This window comes from Rhinopithecus roxellana, chromosome 21 (genome assembly GCF_007565055.1).
Source record: "Rhinopithecus roxellana isolate Shanxi Qingling chromosome 21, ASM756505v1, whole genome shotgun sequence".
Lineage (NCBI taxonomy): Eukaryota > Metazoa > Chordata > Mammalia > Primates > Cercopithecidae > Rhinopithecus > Rhinopithecus roxellana.
The window spans coordinates 73,499,015-73,526,170 of record NC_044569.1 but is presented as its reverse complement, the minus strand read 5'-3'; the positions used below and the strand labels follow the sequence as shown (position 1 = coordinate 73,526,170).

Sequence of the window (27,156 nt, the reverse complement as noted above, 5' to 3'; positions counted from 1 at the left end):
GTTGTTCATGACATATTTCTGCATGAGTTAAAAGGGAGTATAGCAGTGATTAATGGCAGCATACCTCTTGGAAACCTACTCACTCCCCAAGACCAATCATATTGGTTGTTCCCCTCTGTGTGCCCACAGCTTGTTATCCATAACTGAAAACACTTCTCAGGAGGCACTACAGTTTATCTTCACTTATCTCTCTCTGCCACCTGACCCTGACCTTTTTGAGGGCAAGCACCCTGCTGTATCATCTTTGCATGCCCAGCACTTAGGAGGTATCTGACACAGTGAAGGTATTATATTTTTTGGAATGAATACACTATACTATAAGATATTTAACTTACATTTTTAGTTCCTTAAGTTAGAGAAAATAACTACACATCTAATGAGTCTGTAGTTTTGAGGGACTGGTAACTTACCCAGAGAAGCCTACATCCAAGAAATTATTTCACACATTAGAGCCTGTGGTTCAAAATAAACTTTCACAAGGTGGTAAAAGATACACCCAGGTATGAAGTGCTGCTGGATGGACTGGTCCTCCAGGATTTACACTAATTGTCAGAGCCCCAAGTGACTGTTCATTACAGGAAGTAAAAGCTATGGTGCAAAGGCAGTCTCTATGTACAAAATCCCCACCATAAAAAATGGTTGATGTCCCAATTGCTCAAGAGTCCTACCTGCCTGAGGACATAGTTGGTGGAGTTGAGATCCACAATGAGGATTGTGAAGTAAAGGTTTCCAACACCCTGGAAAGCCGACTGGATCTCAGGCCAGCAGATGATGCCAGAAGTCCAGGGAGCCTTGTTTGGTGCAAATGCCAACAGGAAGTTTGTGGACTAAGCTTTTGGGAGGTGAAGTCCATCCCTAGCTCTCCTGCTATGACTTCACCTCCCAATTCCACTGCTGTGACGTGGAAGCTTCTGATATTTGAAGAAACAAGAATGTCTAAGTGGCTTCCTCTTTGCTGTTCCAGTATTGCTCTGTCTTTATTAGCGGATGCCCCTCTGTCACTAATGTCCTTGCCTAATTACTAACAATGGGAGAGAGTCTCATGTAATACGATCAGGAACCCACCTCTAGTTTATCTCAAAGTAGCACAGCTCCAGTTGGTTCTGCAGCATTAGGTGATGGGAGCAGATGGTGGCTGCATGCACTTCACCAAGTGTCCTGCGTAGAGGATGCTCTGGCTCCCAGCAACCTAGTCTGGAGGTGATGCGTGTGGTGTCCTCTGCCCTGAAGTCTCTGCTCTTGAGGTTTAAGACACGTGGCACACCATTCCTTCCAGCAGTAGTAGCTTCACTGTTACTGTTTGGGCCTAGAAATTTCCCTCATCTATAAATGACATTTTAAAATCTAAGCCACGAATATGCTTTATTTATTAAAACAAAAGATTTATGTTGATTTAATTGTAATTTCTTATGTAAGGCACTACAAATTTATGGTTTGAGAGAGTAAAGTTCCTACTGAGATACCTAGAAAAGAAGTATTTTCCAAATCCCTTTGACCAAAAAAAAAAAAAAAAAAAGACTTTGAGCTACAGATAGATTCTTGCAGATCTATGCATGGCTACAGAAAGTCTATTAGCCTCGTGCCATTTTCCATGTTTTCTGTGTGTGGGCATTTTTCTGAAATGCAGAATCATAGCTGCTCTTAGTTTCTCAAAGGAGCCTGTTACCTGAAAGAGGTTCAGAACCACTGCTTTAAACTGTTTAGGCAGCAAAAGAACTTTCCCTAGAGTTTTAGTCAGTTCGAGGTGATTAATCAAACAACTTACAATGAGAAGAATTAGTGAGTCTTACTGCAGAGTTTGGAGAATTTGAGGCAGTTGTCCTGGAATTATAAATCTTAGAGAAATAGGTCCTTCCCCACCCATGTTGATGATGGTGGGTTGTATTCCTGAAGCTCATGAACGAAACAGAAGTGTCTCAACACCAACTTCATCATAAGATGAGCCAACAATATCTACAACCTCCCTCTGCAGTTTATTCTGCTTTGTTTTGTGAAGACATCATGAGATTAAAATTTAAGAAATCTGGGAGAATTCTCCACTTAATCTGCCAGTCAGACATCCTTGTCAAATGTTTTTATTTTTTCCCTTTCTAATCCTATAACCAAAAGCTGGAGGGACAAGACCGAAATATGAGACAAAAAAGACTAGTTTTATCCTGAAAGTCAGCTTTTAAAAAAATCTGTTTCAATAATTTTTGCAGAACAGGTGGTTCTTGGTAACATGGATAAGTTCTTTCATCATAATTCTGAGATTTTGGTGTACTCATTACCTAACCAGTGTTCAAGCTACCCCATTGTAGTCTTTAATCCCTCACCCCCCTTCAACTCTTCCCCCTGAGTCCTTAAAGTCCATTACATCATTCTTATACCTTTGTGTCCCCATAGCTTAGCTCCCACTTATAAATGAGAACATGTGATATTTGGTTTTCCATTCCTGAGTTACTTCACTTAGGATAATGGCCTCTAGCTCCATCCAGGTTGTTGCAAATGCCATTGTTTCGTTCCATTTTATGGCTGAGTAGTATTCCACGGTGTATATATACCACATTTTCTTTATCCACTTACTGGTTGATGGGCATTTAGGTTAGTTCTACATTTTTGCAATTGCGAATTGCGCTGCTGTAAACCTGCGTGTTCATGTGTCTTTTTTGCATAATGAAAGTTTGCTTTCCTATGTCTTAAGAGTAGCTACGTTGTTCCTTACAATGCTGGCCATCCTTTCACCCGTAGACCATGAAAATTTGGACAAGTTTCTGCATGTATTTGAGCCCTGGTCACATAATCTTTAAAAACATAGAAGGAATAGTCTCTACTTTTCAGGGTAGTTCCAAGGACATAATAATGTCTATAAGGCATGTTGCCTAGGCCCAGGACACAGCAGTTCCTCAGCAGCAGTGTGCTTTCCTCCCCGTCCCTTGAGGAACAGCTGAGAAAAAGCATGAGAACTTGTCTGAATTCATTTCCTTTTGCTGCTGTAACAAATTACCAAAAGCTTTGTGGCTTAAAACAATACAGATTTGTGCATCTTACAATTCTAAAGGCCAGAGTTCAGATGGGCCTCATCAGACTAAAATCAGGGTATCAGCAAGGCTGTGTTCCTTTGTGGGGCTCTAGGAGTCAGCCATGTCCTTCCTTTTTCCAGCTTCCAGAGGTTGCCCACAGACCCTGGCTCATAGCCCCCTTCAGCAATGGCATCACGCCGACCCCTGCTGCTACTGCCACCTTGCCTTCTCTCTGCTGTAAACTCTCCTGCCTCTTTATTATAAGGATTCTTATGATTACACTGGATGTGTCCATATAAACTTCCCATCCCCAGATCCTTAACTGAACCACGTCTGCAAAGTCCCTTTGTCCTGAAATGTCCCGTATCCACAGGCTGATCAGGATGTGGACATGTTGGGGACCATTATTCAATCTGCCATAGTTGTCATGTCAGCTTCTGTAACCTATAGATATCTTCCTCTTTATTACAGGCACAAGCCTCACCTATTAACTTCTTCATTTTTTTTCCTTCTCCCCTTGCATCTTATTTATTTATTTATTCATTTTTTCAGACAGGGTCTCGCTATGTTTCCAAGACTGGTCTTGAACTTAAGGGCTCAAGCACTCCTCCCACCTCAGTCTCTTGAGTAGCTGGGACTACAGGCACATGCAACCACACCCAGCTAATTAAAAAAAATTAGAGATGAGGTCTTGCTGTGTTCTCATTGTATCTTTAATAATGCTATCATCTGCCAGATTCCCCAATAAAAACCTGAGGGTTGCCCTTGCTTCCTGCTCCTGTTTGTCCCACATTCAATCAATCTCCAGAACCTACCTCAGAAATGCCACCTGCTCCTGGCGTCCCTCCCTTCCCATTCTCACTGCCTGGGCTCAAGCCCTCACCCCTCCTATCTGGACACAGCACATGCTCATTGCTGTCTTCACCACCTGCCTCTACTACCCCTTAAACCCATCTCCATACCACCACTCAGCTCATCTTTCTCAAGAACTGCTTTGGCCACCTCATCCTCATCTGAAAGACCTTTTCTGGCCTCCTTCTGCCTGCAAAGCCTCCAATATCATCCCAAATCACAACCTCCCAAGGCTGTCCTCCTTCCCTCTTCCCACATTCCATCTCCGCACCTGCTAAAGTGTATGCGTGTATTACATAAGCCACTCAGAACTTCTCACAATTCACCCACACACACCCTACTCTTGCCTGCCTCTGAGATTTCTTTACTCGTTCTGCCCCAACTAACTGGAGCGCCCCTCTCTTATTCTTTACCTGCAAAATTCATTCTTGTTTCATTCAATCCTCACAAATCTGAGAGTGGGTGGATATTGTTAACCCTTTGCTACAGATAGGCAAACAAGTCAGAGCATTAAAGTAACTAGCCCCAGTTCAAACACCTAGTAATTGTCAGAGCTGCTGTTAGATACAGGCTGTCATTTAGTCCATTTTCTAGAGTTCAGTAGGCTGCTGCATCATTAGGGTGTGAATATTTTACTGTTTGGCTCTTATTTGTCTCTTCAATTTCTGCAGCTTTCCCTTGGTCCCAAAGGAAACAAAACTAAGGTTTTGTAATGGTGCTGCCACCCCGACACCCTAAGGAGTTGGTGTTTCAGTTGCCAACCAGAGTTGAGTGGTCTTTTAAAAATGCAAATCTGTGCATGATATATATTTTTTTAACTTTAAGTTCTGGGATACATGTGCAGAACATGCAGGTTTGTTACATAGCTATACACATGTCATGGTGGTTTGCTGTACCCATCAACCCATCATCTACATTAGATATTTCTCCTAATGCTATCCCTCCCCTATTCCCCCACTCCCTGACAGGCCTCAGTGTGTGATGTTCCCCTCCCTGTGCCCATGTGTTCTCATTGTTCAACTCCCACTTATGAGTGAGAACATGTGGTGTTTGGTTTTCTGTTCCTGTGTTAGTTTGCTGAGAGTGATGGTTTCCAGCTTCATCTATGTCCCTGCAAAAGACATGAACTCATCCTTTTTTATGACTGCATAGGATTCCATGGTGTATATGTGCCACATTTTCTTTATCCAATCTATCATTGATGGGCATTTAGGTTGGTTCCAAGTTTTTGCTATTGTGAACAGTGCTGCAATAAACATACGTGTGCATGTGTCTTTATAGTAGAATGATTTATGATCCTTTGGGGATATATCCAGTAATGGTATTGCTGACTTAAATGGTATTTCTGGTTCTAGGTCTTTGAGGAGTTGCCACACTGTCTTCCACAATGGTTGAACTAATTTACACTTCCATCAACAGTGTAAAAACGTTTCTATTTCTCCACATCCTCACCAGCATCTGTTGTTTCCTGACTTTTTAATGAGTGCCATTCTAACTGGCGTGAGATGGTATCTCATTGTGGTTTTGATTTGCATTTCTCTAATGACCAGTGATGAAGAGCTTTTTTCATATGTTTGTTGGCTGCATAAATGTCTTCAAGAAGTGTCTGTTCATATCCTTTGCCCACTTTTTGATGGAGTTTTTTTCTTATAAATTTGTTTAAGTGCTTTGTAGATTTTAGATATTAGCCCTTTGTCAGATGGATATATTGCAAACATTTTCTCCTATTCTGTAGTTCACTCTGGTGATAGTTTCTTTTGCTGTGCAGAAGCTCTTTAGTTTAATTAGGTCCCATTTTTCAATTTTGGCTTTTGTTGCCATTGCTTTCGGTGTTTTAGTCATGAATTCACAAGCATCCCTATACACCAATAATAGACAAACAGAGAGCCAAATCATGAGTGAACTCCCATTCACAACTGCTACAAAGAAAATAAAACACCTAGGCATACAACTTATAAGGGATGTGAAGGACCTCTTCAAGGAGAACTACAAACCACTGCTCAAGGAAATATGAGAGGACATGAACAAATGGAAAAACATTCCATGCCCATTGATAGGAAGCATCAATATCATGAAAATGGCCATACTGCCCAAAGTAATTTATAGATTCAGTGCTATCCCCATTAAACTACCATTGACTTTCTTCACAGAATTAGAAAAAAACTACTTTAAATTTCATATGGAACCAAAAAAGAGCCCGTATAGCCAAGACAATCCTAAGCAAAAAGAACAAAGCTGGAGACATCGTGCTACCTGACTTCCAACTGCACTACAAGGCTACAGTAACCAAAACAGGATGGTACTGGTACCAAAACAGATATATAGACCAATGGAACATAACAGAGCCCTCAGAAATAACACCACACATCTACAACCATCTGATCTTTGACAAACCTGACAAAAACAAGCAATGGGGAAAGGATTCCCTGTTTAATAAATAGTGTTGGGAAAACTGGCTAGCCGTATGCAGAAAACAGAAACTGGACCCCTTCCTTACACCTTATACAAATATTAAATCAAGATGGATTAAAGACTTAAACATAAGATCTAAAACCATAAACCCTAGAAGAAAACCTAGGCAATACCATTCAGGACCTAGGCCGTGCATGCTATTCTGATGTCACTACCCATGCACTGGCCTGAATCCCCTTAATGGCCAATTTCCTACTGCTCTTGAGAGGATCTTACATTTCCCAAAAATGGTCTACCTGAATTCTTTGCAGGGTTTCCTGCCTACCTGTGTAGCTTCCCTCACACTATGCCCTGCTCACCTCTCCACACCTGCCATGCTGGCCTCCTTCCTATCCTTGAATCCACTATGCTCCCTCCTATCACATGGCCCTTGTCATGTTCTTCCTTCTACCTGAATGTTCTTCCCCCTCTTCTTGGTCAAGTTGACTCCTTTATCATCTTTCAGGCTTTGACTCAAACGTCACTTCTTTGGGGAGCCCACATTTAAACACCAGTGATCTGTAATTTAAAAGGCCAAATTTTTCACACAAGCCATGTTGTCTCTTCTTTAAACACTCTGCATATAAACTGACAAATCTAAAACATATCAAGAGTATCTGACTGAGCATTGCCCTTGCAAAAATGAAGAAAATTGATTCTTATTATCTGGCGAGTCTAAGACTGGCCCTAGGCATCAGACATTTCCTAACAATGACACCATCAAATAGCCCACTCTGAACATCATCATTCAATTTCCCCTATACTTCTTACACTTCTACTGTATCTCATATGACATCTAGCTTGGTACTGAATACTTAACAAAATGTTTAAGTATACTTATTATTGGTTGACTATTTGACCAGTAAGTTTCAATTGAGACATCTTTTTCTTTGAAAACAGTTTGGCAGTTTCTCAAACAATTAAACCTACAACTATTATATAACCCAGCAATGTCACTTCTGGACATTTATTTCAGAGAAATGAAGATGTATGTTCACATAATAACCTGTACACAAATGTTTATAGCAGCTTTATTCATCATAGTCAAAACTTAGAAACTACCAAGATATCCTTCAATGAGTAAATGGCGAAACAAACTGGCACATCCATACCATAGAATACATCAAAAATATAAAGAAACCCACCATGTTGACACACACAGCAACCTGGATGAATCTCCAGAGAAGTACGCCGAGTGAAAAAAGCCAATCCTTAAAGGCTCTATGCTTTATGATTCATTTGTATAACATTCTTGAAATGACAAAATGACAGAAATGGAAAACAGACTAGTGGTTACCAGGGTTTAAGGAGAGCATGCAGGTGTAGGGGAAGTGATGTAGCTATAGTGGACAAAAAGGGAGATACTTGTGGTAAGGAAATACTCTTTACTTTGACTGTATCAATATTAACACCCTGGTTGTAACATTGTACTATAGCTTTTCAAGATGTTACCATTAGGGGAACTGGGTAAAAAGTACAAGAAATCTCTCTGCATTGTTTCTTACAACTACATGTGACTCAACAGTTATTTCAATTAAAATTAAAGTTTGTTTTTTTAAAAGAGACACATTTAATAAAAATGTTTGTGACACGTAACAACTGTGATGCCACTAAATGTCTTCTTTCTTTTCTTTTCTCATGGTTTCTTATTTATTACTACTAAGGATTTTATTTTCCTTTTTTTAAGACATACATAACATTGATCACTTTCAGGCTGTTTTCATAATGACTGAGAAATATATTATATTAGAATCCTTATTTTTTATGCCCCTTGGTTGCCTGTCATATATTACTCTGACTGTTTTTCATCCTGATCAAGATACAATTTATAGAACTGTTGGTTTGTACTTCAGTCTCTGGCAATACCATAGCAACAAAGTATAATAAGGCCTTTATCACTCCCCATGTAAGAAATGTTTTTTGAAGTAGCACTTCTGCCCTGCCACCTCAAATCTCCTTGTCCGGTTCTCAGGGTTCTCTGAGCTTAGTATTAGTATTATACTTCAATAGGTTGTTATTGTTTGGAAAACTTTGTTTTGACTGGCTGTTGTTCAAATTTCTCTTCAGTACTTTTCATCTCTTCATCATTTCTCTGCGAAAGTTTAATACATTCTGCTGGTATCACCCTTATTGGATTTCCATTCCATTTTCTGTTATCTTTGCCTAACACAGTTTATTTAGGTTTTAACTTTTTTCCCCCAGTTATTGAAGTGGTTGTAAAAGTCCACATTGTGATAGAAATCCTTGCTCAGAGAGTCCATGACCACTTTGGAAGTGTTTACTGTAAACAGAGCAGGATCAGTACCACATTTTATTCATTTTCATGCTTTAATGTAAAAATTCTTTTTGCTTTCTCTTTCAGTGAGTACAGAAAAAATCCAGGAACATATCACCAACCAGGTATTCTCTCACTTCTCATAAACTCTAATATAGAATTTTGTTTCAAATGTTAATAATTAAACATGTGTAAATGTAAAAAAGGCGGTGGGTAATGTTAGTTGTTAGTTATGAGCAATATATATGTTACTGGTTCTGGGGAAAAAAACATATTTGGTCATATGTAGATGATCATGCACTTTCTTTGTCTTCTCCCAAGCCAATTCCTTCCCTACCACATCCTACCCAAACGGGAAACAGTAGACTAATGAGACTCTGGCAGTTCTAACTTGCAAGTATCTCTCTGACCTTATTGTGACCTCTGCATTGATAACTATCATGGCAGCAAATAGATATTTCCATCTGCTTTTCCCTTAACTAAGGTTACTCTCCGTGATTTTCTCAGGTTTTCATTCAATCAGCTCAAAGTCACTGCCTCCCAAACAGCTAAGAACTGGCCCCCTACACACCACAAGTTGATCTTCCATTCTGGTCTTTTGTTTCTACTCACAGTTGACCAGCATCTTCCTGTTTGCATCACGGTTTTCTTATCCCATCTTCTTACTGATCTATTTTTGTATTTCTAGGTAGATGGTGTCCTTCTATAGAACTGTTTTAGGAGCTTGAGACCTACAGCCACACAAACAAACCAAGGGAGGCCTTCTCCCAAAGCACATCTTGCCCCACCCCACCTACTTTTTCCCCAGGCCAGCTTAGCTACAGTTTCTCCAAACCCTGCCTGTGCCACTAGACTCAGAGAATGCAGACATTGACCTGTGGAAAAATATGCTTGGGTTTCACCCATAGGTACAAATTTCCATATCTTCTTTCCTTTTTCCTTTCAATGGCATAAATTACAACTCACCCTTACCAAAGAGAAAGGTGGTAAATCTACGTATATACCAATTAAAAGTGCATTTTTCAACCTTCTAAGTGCACTCCAAAAGAAATTCCAATTCTAGTTCCTATTGTCAGTCCATCCCAATAAAGTTCTAGTTTTACCCAATCTGTGCCAGATGCCCTGTAATTCATCAAGCTTTCAAAATTGTCAACCCATTTGGCTAATATACTATTTTTCAAATTCAGTAGCCAAAATTTAATCAGGTGCCATTTTGTTTCTGAATACTATTGTACATGTTGACTTCTAGTAGCAACTCTCTTAATACTTGAAAATGCCATCATTGTGAAATAGCAAAATCAATTGGCCATTTCAAATAGTTCATTTGCCTTTTGAACATAGTTTCTTTCCTGTATTTTTTTTTTTTTTTTTTTTTTTTCAGATGGAGTCTCGCTCTGTCACCAGGCTGGAATGCAGTGCCACAATCTTGGCTCACTGCAACCTCCACCTCCCAGGTTCAAGCGATTCTCCTGCCTTAGCCTCCCAAGTAGCTGGGACTACAGGCATGTGCCACCACGCCCAGCTAACTTTTGTATTTTTAGTAGAGACCGGGTTTCACCATGTTGGCCAGGATGGTCTCGATCTCTTGACCTCATGATCCACCTGCCTCAGCCTCCCAAAGTGCTGGGATTACAGGCGTGAGCCACCGCACAGGCCCTTAGTTTCTTTATTATTGCATTTTAAATTATTTGTATGTACTCAAGTGGTTTGGTGAGGCTCAGCAACAGTTAGCCAGTAAAGTTTACTGCTGCTATTTTTATTTATTTAAATCATATAGGAATACTTGACCTGTTTTCCTTATAAATGTAACAACCTACCTGTTTCCCTTATTAACAACCTCAACCAGCTGGTCAAAAAATATACTAAGGTCACTTCTGATGGGTAGATTTTCATCTCCTGTTTTTGCTTCTTTTACATTTAGCAAAACTAACAAAATATGTAGACACCAAAATAGAATGCCACATATTTACTCATAATCTTAAATATTGATCTGATGCCAGATAAAATTATAATGGTTTTTGGTCTCAATAAGAGAGTGAAATTCTTTAGATTTTAATGGAAGAGGGAAAGGTCTTAATATTTTAATTATGTAGTCATTCTCAGAACAGATCATTATCTCATTCAGTCATTGCTTATATTTCTAATCCTACAATGAAATTTCTATTCATTCTTCTCCCAAGTAGAGAAGTACTCTCCATTCTCAAGAATGGTACAATGGCAATACAATTCAAAAAGGTATCTTATACCTCTAGTTTATATAAACTCTGGCAAAAAGTAAAGAAATAAAGTCACCTTCTTTTTCAAATCACTATGCCACCAAAATAGTTTGGCTCTTGAAAAACATTTTTGAAAACCCACTTTAGATAATCAATACAGCATTTTTTATCAGAAAGAAAGGCAAAATGGAGCACTGCTGAGTGTTAATCTTGCCCCTAAATCCTTCCCACTAGGCACTATAGATTGTGTAATTAAATTGAAATTGAAAATCAAGTCTTCCCGCACCCCCGCCCCCCACCCCGCCCACATCAGGCAGGCTATGAGTTGTGCACCAACGTGAGAAATCAGGAGTGGAGCGGAAGCTCTAGCCTGCTGGCTAATATCCAGCCTGTGCTTTTAGCCCATGGCTATTTTACCACACCTGAGCTCTGAGAACAAACAACTATTTGAGTCCTCTGGAGGGAAGGCTGGATTCTTTCCTGTGCAATTCACTGGGGAAATTAGTATGCTTTTTAAAAGTAACTTGTTAAACGCAGCTTGTTTACCAGAAGAGGACAAAAATGAGCAGTGAACTGCTTGGTAGCCTCTGTTCTAGAATGGGATGAATGCATGACCCAATTTTTTTTTCCAGCTGTCTCTTTGGCAGTTGCTTGCTGCAATCATTTCCTATCTGAAAAATGTTACTTGTAGAGATGAAATTTTCTATAGGTTTTCTAAATAATTTTTACGATACTGGATGAAAGATAACACTTTAAAATATTACCAAAAATCCTTTCAAAATAAAATTAAAACATGGTCAGCATAAGAATAGGAAAACTGAATGTAAATTCTTAATTGAATTTTTGGAAACTGCCTTATTATATAAAAGACAATTTAAACCTTTTATGTTTATGCCTTTTTATATAGTAGATACTTGAAACCCTCAGTGAATTAATATCTTGTGTTTGTGCAGCTAGATGACAAAGAGGGACACCAAATATGGGGCTCTGTTTCTGGTGCAGAGGATGTCTATGTTGTGGAGAACGTTCACAGACAGGCGCTCTCTATGAGAAATGCTTGCCCTCACTGACCACCCAGTGCAGAAAGAGGCAACACCAGCGCAGGCCTTTACAGCTCTGTATTTGGTCCCTAGGGCTGCCGTAAAGTACCATGAAGACGTGCCTTAAAACAACAGAAATGTGTTGTCTCACATCCAAAAGACGGTGTCATCAGGGCTATGCTCTCTCTGAAACCTGTAGGGAAGGAGGCTTCCTTGCTCTTTTTATCTTCCAGTGCTTGCCAGCAATCCTTCACATTCCTTGGCTTACAGCCACATCACTCCACTCTCTGCCCCTGTGGACACATGGCTGCCCTCCCGTTGTGTCTCTCCCCTTATAGGAATCCCAGCCATCTTGGTTTAGGGCCTTCCCTCAGTGACCTTCTCTTAACTTAATCGCAGTGGCAAAGACCCTATAATCAAATAAGGTTGTATTCTTAGGTACTAGGAGTTAGGACTTCAACATATCTATTTGGGGGACATAATTTGACCCATAACAAGTTGGAAACCTCAGAGTCATCCTCGACTCCATCTCTCCCTCTGAGCACTGGGCACTTCTGATGGGATCTCCTGTTGACCTCTCCCAACCAGCTCCTCACCTCCACCCATAACCCCTGCTTCATCCATGCCCTTGTCTCATTTCCTCAGTGATTTATTGAGGCTCTCCTGTTAGCCTCACCACCTTTCTGTTCATCTTCCATTCTGCTGCAGTTTGCAGCAGTTTGCAGTTTTAAAATATCATCTTGCTGGGAAAAAAAACTAAGTAGAAAAACCTCCTCATTCCTTGTTAACAGTAATTTTAACCCTAACTGGGCGTTATAGTCACCCCTGAAACTTGTTAGCACAGATCCTGAGACCCCATCTCCAATTCTAACCCCAAGACATTCTGGGTCAGTAGCTCTAGACTTGGGTTAAGACACAGCACAACCCTCAGACCAGACCAAGAAAGGTCACAGGCTTTAGGAGTCTCCAAGCATCACAAAAACAGCCATGCAAAGACAGATTTTTCTTTTTCTCAGCCTCATGTTTTAAAGTTTCATGACCAATTGAGAGCTCACAAAATGTGGAAAGGAACATAGCAGCTGAACTGGATCATCTGGGCAAATGGGACAGACCAATAAAAGAGTGAAATTCCCTTATTGAGAGAGGTGGGGCTGTGTGGGCCCTGTGAAATCAAAGAAAGAAGGGATGCCTTAGTTTCTAGATAGCCACCCAATAATAGCCCCTGAAGTGGGAGGACATACAGGCAGACTGTGTTCCCCAGCTAACTGTACTTCCACCATCCCCTCTGCTTGGGGAGGGGGTGTGGAGTGGGTGAGTATAGTTTCAGCTGGTGCTTAGAACTCCTGGTAATCTGGAACCAGAAAAGGAAAACATGAGGTAGGAGAACATGTTCTCCTCAGTAACCAGAAGACCTGGACTGAGTCATTTCCATCCTTGATGGGGACAGATGGCAGGCCCTGCCCACAAGTCCCCAGGCTAAGTCCAGGGTCCTTCCTGTTCCCCCCGCTGACGTTCCAAGCAACCAATCAGAGACCCCTAGTGTAGGACAGCCTTGAGGGACAGCAGGGCTCCTTAAGTCTCCTAGTCCCAGAGCAGTCCCTTGGATGGGAACAAGGACCAGGTCTTGGGTGTAGCTTCCCTTAACACTTGGAAATAGTTCCACATATAGTATGTGGACCTCCATTCATGCTCTTGCTCTAGGCCGCACAAATGTTGGGAATGATCCTGCTCAGACATTTGCAATTTCAAAAGCTCAATATGTGATTCTGATGGAAAGCCATACAATACATTTCTAACCTTTGAGTATAAAATACAAAGCCTTGGGATCTTGTACTCCTTTGGAGAGGATTCTCCCCACCTTCGTAGACTTATTTCCCATTCTACTCCTTTATTTAAAACTATTGGTTCTTTCTAAAACTATTTCATCAGCATAATAATCCCCTTCTCTGCATGTACAAAATTTACTCATATAAAACCTAACTCAAATATTACCTTTTCCATGAAGCTTTCCTTTATCACATAGCCAAGAATAATCTCACTCTCTTCCATGACCCCATTTTATTTTCTCTGCCCTTTTGCTACAGATATTTTCTACCCTATATTCTAATCATTTATATCACAACAGGATTTTTGAGACTACCTAGCATTGCCGTAAAGAAAAGAGATCATGTTTAGCTCATTTCTGTGTCCACCGTTGGGCCTTGCATATCATAAGAACTCAATCAACTGCTGGTGGAATGTAAATTCTTCAGATCACTAAATTCTTATTCTAGTAGCTAGAGGAGCTGCTAAATTTAAACAGTCTACTCCCCTATACACCGGAATGTTCAAACTTGCTGTGTCATTGATTCTTATAAGGCAGGAACAAGGTATCATTCCTTCCCCTCCCAGGTAAGGATTCTAAACCAAAAACAGAAGGAAGAAGCCAAGACTGCACATGGTTATTATGAATAATGGTCACACAGTCAGGAAATGAAAGAATCGAAGGGCAGGGAGATCCAGATCTTCTTTTTACCTGTATGTCCATATCCATATTGCCTGCAGAACGTTAAATGTTTTGCCCGGTTCAAGACTTGAGCTCCCAATTCTTTCCCCTAATGTAAGCATGGCAGTGCCACTCACTGATGACTTTTCAGTGTAGTGTGAAATTTAGAACTTCTAAATTTAAAGTGGGATTGCATTACCTTGCACTATTCTTGTCAAAATGGCCATGCACTCAAGGAGACAATTTTGACTTAAAGATAGTTTCTCTTTGCAAGTTTGGCACTAATGGAGCTAGTAAAGATCCCACATGTCCCTAATTCCCTTTTAAGATTACCTTCAGAATTGAGAGAGTTGCACTTTTAGAAAAGCTATCCAATTTACGAGTCTTTTTCAAAATCCTGAAAGAAGGACTGAAAGGATCGAAAAGTGATGACACTAATGGTGGTTAACAAAGAAGAATTTATAAAAGATGTCTTTTTTAAAGGTCAGATGGCTTCTACCTAGAAAATACTTCAGTGTAAATGTCAAAGTGCTGGGCTTTGCCTCTTTAATTGGAAGCCAAGAAACTGAAAATGTGAAGGGTACCTGTGGAAAGGTATTTAGATTGACAAGACAAAGCAAGGCTGAGAATATGGCCCTCAGATGTTTTAAAAGCATGACCACCAAGAAGAAAATAGTGGTTGGAATAAACACTGTGAGAACTATTCACCATCAAATATGCAGATAGCTCTCACTCAAGCACTCAATGATTCTAAATAATTGCCATCAATAATTGTGCTAATCACTCAGTGCTCCATATCTCATGTTTTGTCACAACAACCCTGTGAGGACCAGGATTTGAATCTCCACTTTATACAGGTGGAAACTCAGGCTTGAAATCAGGTTTAGTAATTTTTCAGGTCCTGCCACATTTAGCACGACATTAGTAATAATAATGGTTAGCATTATTATTAAATGCCCGATGAGCTTTTTGTGTGTAGGCATTATGCTAAATTTTACATTAAATTATCTCTCTTAAACCTCACAGCAGTGACCCTGCGAAGTAGGAACAAATCAAAAGATTCATCTTAGTGAGGTGACTTAATTTGTCTAAAATCATGCATGCATAGTGGTCATGCCAGGATTAAATAAGGCAATCCTGTGCTCTCTACAGTGTGAGCAACGGCCACTATTCTGGGAGGCTTTAAATGTCTTTCTTTACTGGCACTCAGCTGGTGAGTGACAGACCTCAAATGTGAATCCAGGTGTATCTCATTCTGAATTCCTTTCTCTCCACCATTATACTACACTCCCACCTCTTCTGGAAGTTGTTCTATTAATTAAGTGATCTCACTTATGACCACCCTAATTAACCCCCCAATTCGGACATTAATCCTGAAGCAGTCTGTTTTGAGACCCTGGCATACAGATTTTTATGATGTGGCATGTCTTTTTTTCCAAGTGTTTTAACAATGAAGATGAGCATACACATACTCCGGGATCCCTGTTGAGCAGTAAATTAATTTTTTAATTAAATAAGTGAAAAATCAAGTGAATCTGGTCTAAGAGAAAACTATTTGTCACCTGAAAAGAGATTAAAAACTCAGAGGGGAAAAAGGTATACATTGGCATAATCTGTTGCCCACTGCCAGTTTTCCTTGGCAGAGCCCAGGCAGAAATATCATGGAAATAAAATGAGAATTTGAAGAAAAAACCTTTATTTTCACTCACTATAAAATGTTTTCTTTGTACTTTCTTGTTTTTTTTTTTTTTTTTTTTTTTTTTTTGTAGAGACGAGGTTTCACCATGTTAGCCAGGATGGTCTCGATCTCCTGACCTCGTGATCCACCCGTCTCGGCCTCCCAAAGTGCTGGGATTACAGGCTTGAGCCACCGCGCCCAGCCTTCTTTGTACTTTTTAGAAAAGTGTGTTACTTCTAAAAACTCTCTTACAAGTTCTTTATTGTTAGTAATAACAGTGTCATTGTGTATGTACACGTGAGAAAATATGGAATACTGAAACCCCGTACTGAAAATGTAGCATTTATGAAAAATAAAAATAGTTAATTTACCATTTAATGTAAATTAGCATTAACCACACCACCTAAGATGTTAACACCCAATAGGCTGGTGAAATATATTCCATGAATAATTTTCTAGTCAATCTTTCTCATCTTTTTCCTCCTTTCTGTTGAGTTTTTCAAATCATATCCTTCTCGACTTGCTAGCATCTGTACTAGAAGATGAACTGAGTAACTGAAATGTTTCTGCTTTGCATATTTTATTAGCAAAATGGTTAGCATCATCATTTGAAATTTTTCTCTCAACACATAGCAACGAAAGGCAGTAGCCAAGTTCTGATAGCCAAAAGCACAATTAGTAGAGCCACTCAGTATTCAGTAACTCATCACTTCTGTGTAAAAAGACATTCACTCACTTCATAGGTTAAAGCTATTGTCAAAATGAGCCATAGAGCCCACTTGTCATCATGTTTGAATATGCATTCTAAAATACAGTATTTTTTGGAATATGTTTGAATATGCGTTCTAAAATACAGTGTGTGTGTTTGTTGTTGTTGTTGTCGTCTACCTTTAAACCATTTTACCCATGCTATTCTTTCTTCTTGTGGTAAAGAACTTGAATTAAGGACTCAAATCAAAACTTGATATTTTCTGGCGATATGCAAAAGAAGTATTTGAGTAGTCATCTCAGAAAAAAGTTGCTTGGTGACATAAAAGAGTTATGTTTTAAGAAACAGTGATCGTGAATACCAGGCCAATTCTGTGGAATCTGTGTTTTATATATGGTCAACATCCCCTAAGGCAGATCCCTCAGATATCTATCTATGGACTTCTCTTAAATTTGATGTGTCCTTTTGCGTATGTCTGCATTTTGCAGAGGTAATGTTCCTTGGTGCTCACCAGAACCTCAGGAGTGAATAAAGGCACCCTGGAGAGTTTTCTGCCTCCCACTCGAGACGGAAAATCACCAGTCATTCCTTTTGTTGTGCATAAATTGAAATCAATTTTATTTAAGCTTTATTTGACAAAGTAGCACTTGTTTTTCCCAGAAAACAAATTTCTGGGAAGGGGAAGAAATGTGGACAAATAGTGAAAATTCAGAGTACCAGTAAGGATCCAGTGAAAACTACCTTGTCTTTATTATTTTTAGTGTGGAAAAAATTCTTATACACAGAAGTGTTATGTTATATTCTGTGGTCGATCATCAAACAAGGATGGAATAAACAAGATTCTTCCCTGTTTCACCACTGGTATATGTATTGCTCAAAATGTATTAAAAGGGATATTTTCATCATTACTGGATAAGGCAATTAGGCCAGTGTTCTGTGGATGTGGAATAATGTAATTTACTATGTTGAATGATTAGCCAATCAGAATTCTCTCATTTTCTAAAGCAGTGGATTGATTAAAATGTGACCATAAACAAAATAGATTTTATTAGGCATAATCTACTTTGTAAACAAATGAAATTAATTCTTTGCCTGACCTAAAGCTTTGAAAATGAAAAACCAAAATTGAACACATGCTTCCAATTTTGGTTCTGTTACTAAGATGACACTTAATATAAAAGTTACAATTTAACTTCCCCTCAAGTATTCCATACTTGAGACTAAATGACTCTTAGAAATATGTTCGTCAACAGATGGGAGCCACTTATGGCCTCATAAACTCCAAAGCAAGTGAAATTATCTCAGCAAAATAGGAGATTACAATAAAGCCTCATCTGGTTATCTCAGTGATGATTAATGCATTGCACATTGGTTCACTCATGCAATGAATATTGACAGATAATCACCCTCCTTCATACAAGAGAAATATTGAAGAGACAAATGCCAGTGATATATGCTTTTAATCAATCAATGAGCAATTTCCACATGTGCCTTGTGTACAGAACCATGCTAAGTGCTATGGAGGATGTGGAAGAAAGTGCCAGCAGAGTTCCTATTCTAAAGGGATTTTCTATCTTGAAAGAGAAGACTAAAAACCTGAAACACTGCACAGAATAGCAGATAGTGTGGGATTCCTTGTTTGCTTATTAATTATACAGTATGGATCATATGGGAGTTTGAAAAAGCCAGCCATCAGTGAAAGCTACAGTGTTCAGGGAAGTACCATGGAAGGCTTTAAAAACCGAAGTGATTAGGACTTGATTCAGCAGGAAACACAATGTGAGGGCACTGAAAATATTCGAGTTCAGAAATGATCTCGGGAAATTGGTATGAAATTTTTCCTGAAACTGTAACCTGTATTTTCCTTTTTGCTCCATCTTCACTGGTAGCAGCCACCAGTCTCTCTCCAGGCTCTTCGGGTTTCCTCCTGCTTCCACTCTTACGAGGCCCAAGTCTGTTTGCCACTTGGCTGGCAGAGTACACTTTAGAAAATGTAAATTACTCCCAGCACTTTGGGAGGCCGAGGCGGGCAGATCATGAGGTCAGCAGATGGAGACCATCCTGGTTAACATGGTGAAACCCCGTCTCTACTAAAAATACAAAAAATTAGTCAGGCGTGGTGGTGAAAGCCTGTAGTCCCAGCTACTCAGGAGGCGGAGCTGGCATGAGCCGAGATCATGCCACTGCACTCCAGCCTGGGTGACACAGCAAGACTCGGTTTCAAAAAAAAAAAAAGAAAGAAAAGAAAATGTAAATTACTTCTGTACCTGTCTAAAACTCCCCATGGCTTATACTGCACCCCTGCTAAAATCCAAAGCCCTGACCATGATCTGATATCCCTATAAGGTGTGGTCCCAACCTCCTCTTTGATCCCATCTAGGGCCGTTCACACTCACAGGGCAACCACAAGAGCCTTGCCCTCTGTCCTTCCACCTGGCCAGGCCCATTCACGTGTGGGGGCCTTTGCACCCACTGGCCATGTTCAAAATGCTCTGCTGTCAGCCCTTGGGTTCCTTATTGTCATTAAGATCTCAGCCCTAGTAGCTTCTCCTCAGAGAGATCTTCCTTGGATATCTATTTAATGTCACCTTCCCACTCTCCCTCTGACATCTTCTATTGCATCACCATTTTAGTGTTTGCATCATACTCGGCACCACCGAAATTGTCTGTCCAATTTTTTCCTTGTTATCTATTTTCACCCATATGAATGTGAGTACCTTAAGAACAGAGACTTGTCAGAGTCGTTTGCCCCCTAGCCCCAACACCAGAAAATAGTGCACATAGTAGGTGCTCAGTAAATACTTCTTAGGTGAATGTGTTGTTTATTAGTTCTTCCAGCTAAGACGATAATCTGGACATGAAAACAAAATGTGTTTAAGCAAAATCTTGATCATGGGAATGAACATTTCAAGGGGAAAATGAATGGAGTTTGGTGTCTAAATATAGGAAAGGAATGCACAATCTAAGACAAGATTAGTGCGAGGTTCTCAGGGTTGCTGCAGAAAGGTGATACTCTTGGCAAAAATATAAAGGTTGTGGTTAAAAGCCACATTCAGTGAGTATACACTACATGTCAGGCATTACATATTTTTCAGAACCCCATTGGGTAGGCATCATTCTGTCTTACAGATAAGAGATTGATTCAGTGACCTCAAGTTGTTCAGCTGGGTATCCCATTCCAGTGATTGAGGTTGACTTGGTTAAAAGTACTGATTTAAGATCAACTTACAGTTGCAAGCATGGATGGGGGTAAAAATGTACTAAGTCTGGTCTTCAGCGCTACCTCTCCATTTCCCAAGTTACTGGGCTGAACTGGATGTGGGATATGCATCTCACAACCTACGTTGACCCACAGGTTCTTTTGCAAATTGGTCTATGCACCTGTAGATTCCTCCAGGTGTCCTCCTCGTTCTGAAACAGTTCAGGGCGGGCAACTGGAAATGCGTTGAAGAAGATGCTGAAAAGTGTCCAGATAAAGGTAGGGGAACGTGATTAATGGAGCAGAATTACACTTGTTATTTTGGAGACAACCACCTGAAGGGTGATAAAACCCCAGATAAAGTAACTGAAATGCAGTACACGAAAATGTTTTGCTTCCATCTTTTTGACCACCCATCTGATAAGTTAATACCTAGAGTATGGAAACTTGACTTTGCTAAAAATGAGTTCTATAATAGAAGCCCAGAGAAGACAGCGCTACTGATGCATCTGGGGAGTTGAAGATACTGCAACTGAACGCTCAGGTGGTCTCTTACTGGTGGCAGGAAATAAATGTTCTTCTTCAATGTACAAATCACCATGGAGATGGCATTATACAGCCAGCATCTCAGTGATAAAAAGCCATGGGGACCAAGTTGCTTGGTCCCTGGGAGTTTATCAGGGGTTGAAAGATACCTTCAGCTTGCCCCCTGTCACCCCTGATCCAGCTCTCACACACAGCTCCACAAGTGCTAGCTCGTTCTCCCAGATTTGCAGCTATGGAAATGCTAAGATTTAAAATAAATTTTCTTGAAAAAAAACAGCATTGATGGCATGAAGATATTATTACTCTGTTACCACCACGTCTAGGTATATGTGTTTCTGACGGTAGTGTGGAGGCAGAAGAGAAGATAAAGATCCCATGAAGATAAGGAGATTTGTTGCAAGGCTTGCATAAAAGCTGAGCAGATGATCACAATCTCTGTGTGATTTATGCTGCCTGAGGAGAGACCCGAAGTCCAGGCAGTGCTGGCTTACATCATTGTTTTCCAGGAGCAAGAGCCTAGTACTTTGGTCATTCCAAGTATTTGGGACTGTTCAGTAGAGCATCAGTTCTTGGTACCCAACATAGATTATTTTAAATTGGAGAACTGAAGCAACCAAAGGAGGGGTGATGTCCTCATTCATTCTAACTAGAGTTGACTTCAGCACATTTGGCTACCTCAAGGTAACTCGGTACAAAGGATTGTATTCACTTGGATCTAATAGCAAGGAAACACTCTTGTAGTTACAGATGTGATGTCACTGAGAGGCAAGCATAGGTTAGGTAGTGAGAAACATACCATTTTGGAGCCGGACAAGACTGGATTTTAATCCCAACTCCAGCAATTAATTGCCCATTGTAAAATGCTGAGCACATTTAATTAAGATATGATCTCAACCACCTGTCAGAGCTGGAGTGAGGGTTGAATTCAATTATTTTGTGCAGCACCTGGTGCATGTGAAGCCATACTCATTCAAAACTCACTCTTACCATGCAGCGTCTCCCTCCAGCCTTGCTTCAGGAGGTCTCCTGTAACTGAAGGAGAGTGGAGCCCTGGCAGGAGTAGAGACAAACAAATGGACTTTCCTTGCTCATTGAAATAAAGACAACCCTCTTTGCTCAGGAGGAAGCAGGCTCCAGGGATTTGGGAGTCTCAAAACATGGTCATGAGTCACAGGTGAGACAATAGGGCCTTCCCACAGGTCTGTGAATGAATCCGGAAGTGCAAATCTTTTCTTTGGTTTTTACAGATGAATGGTACCCAAATCCATACACTTGCATCTTGCTACAGTACTGGCTGTAGGTGAGTTACTAGTGGCCTAAAATGATGGAAGGCCTTAGGAAAATTCCCTATGTGGCACTTGAGACTTCCTTACCTCTTCTGTGGACAGTCGTTATCCCTTATGTGGGGAGTAGATGGAGTTAATAAGCTGTGATATTATTTCTGGGCAAGGGGCAATAAGATGTGTTTGTTCCTCCCAAGGTGCAGATTACAGAATTGCGGTGAGGGAAGGGGGTGACGATACAGCATCTAAGGAATGTTTAGAGAGTTATATACTTGCCTGCTTTATAATATGTGTGTCTCTAGAGAAGACTAGGTAGACTCCTGTCCATCAGCATCTCAATGTAAAAGAGCATTGCAGTTGGATGTCATCACCAGTCCCCTTCCAGGTCCCTGCAGCTATTGCGGTTAGCATTGCTGTTCCCATGGCTCAAGTGGCTTTGGACTAGTAGGTAATGGGTGGGGGAAGAAACAGCTCCCCTCACCTCTCCACCCCGGATAAATTCTGCTTCCTGAGACTTGGGCTGTACCTACAGGAAGTAACAGAAAGGGTTGGTGTGCTGCCAGCTCCCTCCCCTCTGCCAAGTGCATAGTTGCACTTACCAAGGCTGGGCTGCAGGTGGCAGGCGCCCCTCTGCCATCCTCCCATGGCTGGAGGAACTCATTCTACACCAGCTCTTGGGAGTCAAGTTGTACAGATACTGAAGACTTCCATCCTCAGGCCGAAAAGTCAGGATCAGTGCAGCTTATAACTGCCCTCACAAAGAAAGAGAACAAAAGGAGAGGCTGTGACCATGGCTGCCTGCAGTACCCATTTAACTGGCGTCTTGAATCAAGTACAACTGTTTTTAGGAGAAGTAACCCATTTTGGAAGCCCCCCAAAAGCTTCAAAACTTAGAGTTAATGAAATAATATTCTAAAAATAAAATTGATAAAATGTATCTGAAAGCATGCATACATAGACCTTGCAAATATCCATTTGATGCTCACTTAGTTTCGTTAGGGCTCTATTCACTCTGACCTCATCATATGACAACCCACTTGACTCCTCTCTTCCCTTCTGACCTTCTGCTTTGCTGCTGGTGTAGTTCTATATTCTTCCTTTGCATTCTTTCTCAGAATTAAATCCTGAAAAGAAACCCCACTTGGCATGGACTCAGAATCCCCATGGCATGATCTGATACCACAGGCAGTCTCTCTTCCTAACTCAGGGCCCAGGTAACACGTGGTAGCACCAGGGTGTGAGCTGCCTGCTCTCCAGTGAGGTTTAGACCAGGCTTTGGGGAGCTGCCTTGAGTATAGCTGAGTTGTCAAATATGCAAGTGATATAAGCCAGAGGGGCATGTGTGTCACTCTAAGGTGCTGACACAGGCCAATCTGATCTGGGACCAGTAGCTGCTTAATCCAGTGAGACGAATGGAATGCATTCCTGCTAGTGCCCCTACTACTCTCGCATATGGCAATGCTGCTCCCAGGACTCAAGTGGCTTTGGACTAGTAGGCATTGGCGTGCTGGGCAGGGTTGGGGGCAGGTATGTGCTGCTTCCTGGAAAAGGGCTGTCACTTACATCCTAGCCCCCAGTTTCACCTTATCTTGACTCAGATGCTGTCTCAGACTCCTGTTCTGCTACTTTTGTGCCTCCTCTTCTCTCTTCATCTCTCTCTGTCTCTCCTCCTGCCCCTTAATAACTGGCCACTCTCCATATTTTCCAGTCTACAGCCCAAAAGGGAGATGGACACATTGATTTAGCTAGTTACTCTCTACCCACTTGGACAGTGTCTCTTGCTCTAGATCCCCTCATTGGTTGCCCACTGGCCTATGGATACTATTAATTGAATTAGCATCCACCTCTGTCACTGCTTATGCACACAGGGCCTGTTCCCATGGTCATCTTAATTTGAAGTTGGGAAAGCAGCGTTATAGATGATATGCCCGGTATTTAAGGAAAATCAGAGAAGAAAGGCATAGAGACAGGATGCATTCACATTTTGGAGAAACGCACTGTATGTCAGATGGTATATGTCAGGTACTGTACTAGGTACTTTATAACTGCATTTATCTAGTTAATTCTCAAAAACACTTATCTTTTCCCAGTATCAGAGTTTGAGAATCAGAGGGCTGATATTTTAGCATGGCTCTTGGTTAAAGGGTCCAAAGAGGCGTCCTGCCCAAAGTTAGGATTGCCTTCTCTGAGCAACAGAATTCCCACAAATCTATATAGTCTTAGCTGAACAGGACTAGGGTTCCATCTAGTTGTAGGGTGTTCCTTTTCCCAGCCTTGTTTGTGTGCATAGACACAAACAGACACCATGGACACTTCCAAAGGAAGAGTGAATACAGGAAGACAGAATTGGGATCTCTTACTATGGTAAGACAGAGTGTTTGAGGTCCTGAATCCCAGCCAATGCCATCACTTGCATTTCAACATTTCCAAAATAGTTCTTGGAATTCCCACTTTAAAAATGAGAAAACAGACTCAGGAATGTTAATGAACTCTCTGTAAGAGTGCTAGCTGTGCCTTCTCATATTTACTCATCTCTTAACATTCTCTTGCACTCTAGCCAGACTTCCAACCAACTACCCACACCTGCGACTCTGCCTGAGTGAGTCCACCCTGCCCACCTGTAGAGCAGACTGGACTTGCCAGAACTGTCCCTGCAGAAGCCTTCAACCACAGCTGATAGGATGGTGTGGAATAACTCTGGGGAGATATGTTCTACATTTGCTCTGAGGGCTTCTCAGTAGAATTCAGCTCCTATTCCCACTGTGCTAACTTGCTCGATAATCCACCCTACATTCTGTGCCTTTCCTTTCTCAGTTCCCTATTGTCCTGCCAGTGTTTCCTGGAATCAACGCTAAATTAATAACTTGCTCTCAACCCCTTGACTTAAGGTCTGATTCTAGGGAGCCATGAATGATGACATTGTCCTAAAATCACCCAATTAATAGGTGGAGGACCTGGACGATCTGACCCAAAAGCGAATGCTCTTCATACTTTGAAGATCTATCCAGGCACCATGCTCCTGACCTCACAACAACTTTCTTCTCTCTTGCACTTTTAGTCTCCATCGCAGGGGAGCACCCGAACTCCCGCCTCCAGGGATGACCCATGTCTCTAGCCCCCTGGTGTACCCAAGCCAATCCCCTGTTACAGTGTCATCTTATGGACTCATCCCCCTTGCCTGTGAAAATCTTTTTCTTGCCAGTCCATGGCCATAACACACACACACACACACACACACACACATAAAAAGAAAACTTGACATTTTGAAATTGCAACCCAAGACAGCTGGTTCCTTCCTCTTCACCACATTCCAGAGAACAAGAGGAAGAACTCTGTCTAGCAACTGTATGCTTTAGAACAAGGTGTCAGAGTCAGGGTGCCCCCCTCCATTGCTCCTCCATAACCCTCTTGGACACACACATTATTGTTGGCATTAACCTGAAATGCAAGGGGAGGGGAGGCTGACTGACCGATACTAATGTCAGACAACTAAATACATGGAAATATTAATGAGCCATATCCCAAATCTATTAGATATCTGAATTCTGATGAAGTGTTTAAATCCTAATAGTCAAAACACCAACTTATTCTACTTCTTTCCTACCAAATATAATTTATTGGTTTTTGCTATTCTCACCCACATTTAATATGTACAGACACACACCTAAGAAATAAAATAGACAGGGCCAAACATTTTGAATGTATTTAATTTATCAAGTTGCAGCTCCTCAATAAGATTTTGAGTTTCTTTAAAAAACAAACTACTCTGCTAAGATTTACTGGGTTAGAGTTAGAGAACTGGACTACATTCCTGACTTCTCCATTCATTTCACAGAGTGACCTAGGGCAAGTTATTACACAAGTCTATCTTGATTTATTTATCTGTAAATTTGCGAACAAAAGAATCATCTCATTTTTCCTACAAAACTTGGAAGGAAGATGGAATGATAAATCTATAAAAGCATATTGAACCCCTTGGGGAGTAGCCTTATCTGCTTATATACAGTAAGCTTATGTCAGTTTTCAGCTTCTGATAGTCTTGTCAAACCAGAGCACTATTTCCAATAGAAACTTCTCTTTGACATTCACATTTTGGTACGTCCTCAGTCCTCGTATTTTAAGCTTGTTTGGCTTCAAGCAGAAAAAAACTAGGAATTAAATCCAAAAATTGAAAGAACTGGCAAATAAAATCATAGTTTCAATCCTTGCATCCAAGAGGACCATAGAAATTAACTTGTTGGATCAACTTGAATAGCCTCACAGCAGAAACAGCTGTTTTTGTGTTGAAGCAGTTTAAATATTTTAAAGCTCATAGCTTGGAGAAGACTGTAATTCAGTAGCTTCTCTCTTTACCCACTCTCCTCAAGTATTCACTGTTCCTTCCTGTTCCCTATAATTGTGATTTTTTTTCTTCTGTTTTCTTTCTTTGCCTTTGTCTCCACTTAAGCTTATCTTTTCTCTTTCCTATTTCTGTCTCTCAGTTGTCTTATCCTTCTCTTTTTTCCCCACTCGTTTTTATTGCCATTGAACATTTAACTTTGCTACATGTTGTGAGAGAGAAGGAAGAGGAGAAATAGATGAAAAAAGCAGAGTAAAAAACAAATACTTACCTAAAAACTGCTTATCATACAGAAATTGCTCAAAAATATTCAGTGCCTAAATCAATAAAAATATCTAATATTTATGGAGAACATATTTACATTAAGGAATCTGTACAGGCATTTCCTATAATCCAATAAGGTAGACGCTGTTATTATCTTCATTTTCCAGATAAGGAAACTGAAGCTCAGAAACAAGATAACCAAGGTCACCCAGAGAGAAAACGACAGAAGAGGACACATAACCAGTTCTGTCTGACTCAAAAATCCATGTTGTTAACCACCATACTCTCTTGTAACAGGCATGTGCCTGGTGCTTTCCTGACATCAGTTCATTTAACGGACATTAAACAAGAAATAGATTGCTTGACATATGATGCAGCTGAAAAAGCCAGACATGACTAAGACAGAGATTTGACACACCAGCTCCAGCAATAGCTGTGTTAACTTGGCACATTATTTAAATTCTGAGCTCAGGTTCTTAATCTGTAAAATGAGCTTGTCTTTATCTACTCTTCTGTTTGATGCAGTGATTAAACCAGTTTGCTCCATGCCCTAGCCTATTAACTAGGCTAACAAAATGGAGAAGAATATTCAAGAGAGAGGAAGTAAGTCACAGAGACAGGAAATGGAAATGATTCTGCCTGGCTCACAGTTTCTCCCAGATACCCTCCCTCACCTGCAAGCCAGGATTCCTCTTTCATGCTTTCCTGCACCAAATTTTTTCTTGCACTTTCATGCACCAAATTTTTTCTCCATCTTATTACCTCCCATAAGTATAGTTCTTGGTTTTCTTATTTGTATCTCCCTACCCCACCCTGA

At 40.6% G+C, this 27,156-nt stretch overlaps 1 protein-coding gene and 1 long non-coding RNA gene across 2 annotated transcripts in view; one reads left to right on the top strand and one right to left on the bottom strand.

Moving 5' to 3' along the window:
• The window catches only part of CHST9 (carbohydrate sulfotransferase 9), a 272,442-nt gene that overhangs the window by 235,910 nt on the left and 9,376 nt on the right, over positions 1 to 27,156 (top strand). Inside the window, exon 5 of the mRNA XM_010380742.2 lies at positions 8,668 to 8,705. Within this exon, the coding sequence (XP_010379044.1) occupies positions 8,668 to 8,705 (38 nt within the window). The remainder of the gene's footprint in view (positions 1 to 8,667; positions 8,706 to 27,156) is intronic.
• Positions 1 to 27,156, bottom strand: part of LOC104676056 — a 268,747-nt gene that overhangs the window by 241,309 nt on the left and 282 nt on the right. The window lies entirely within an intron of this gene.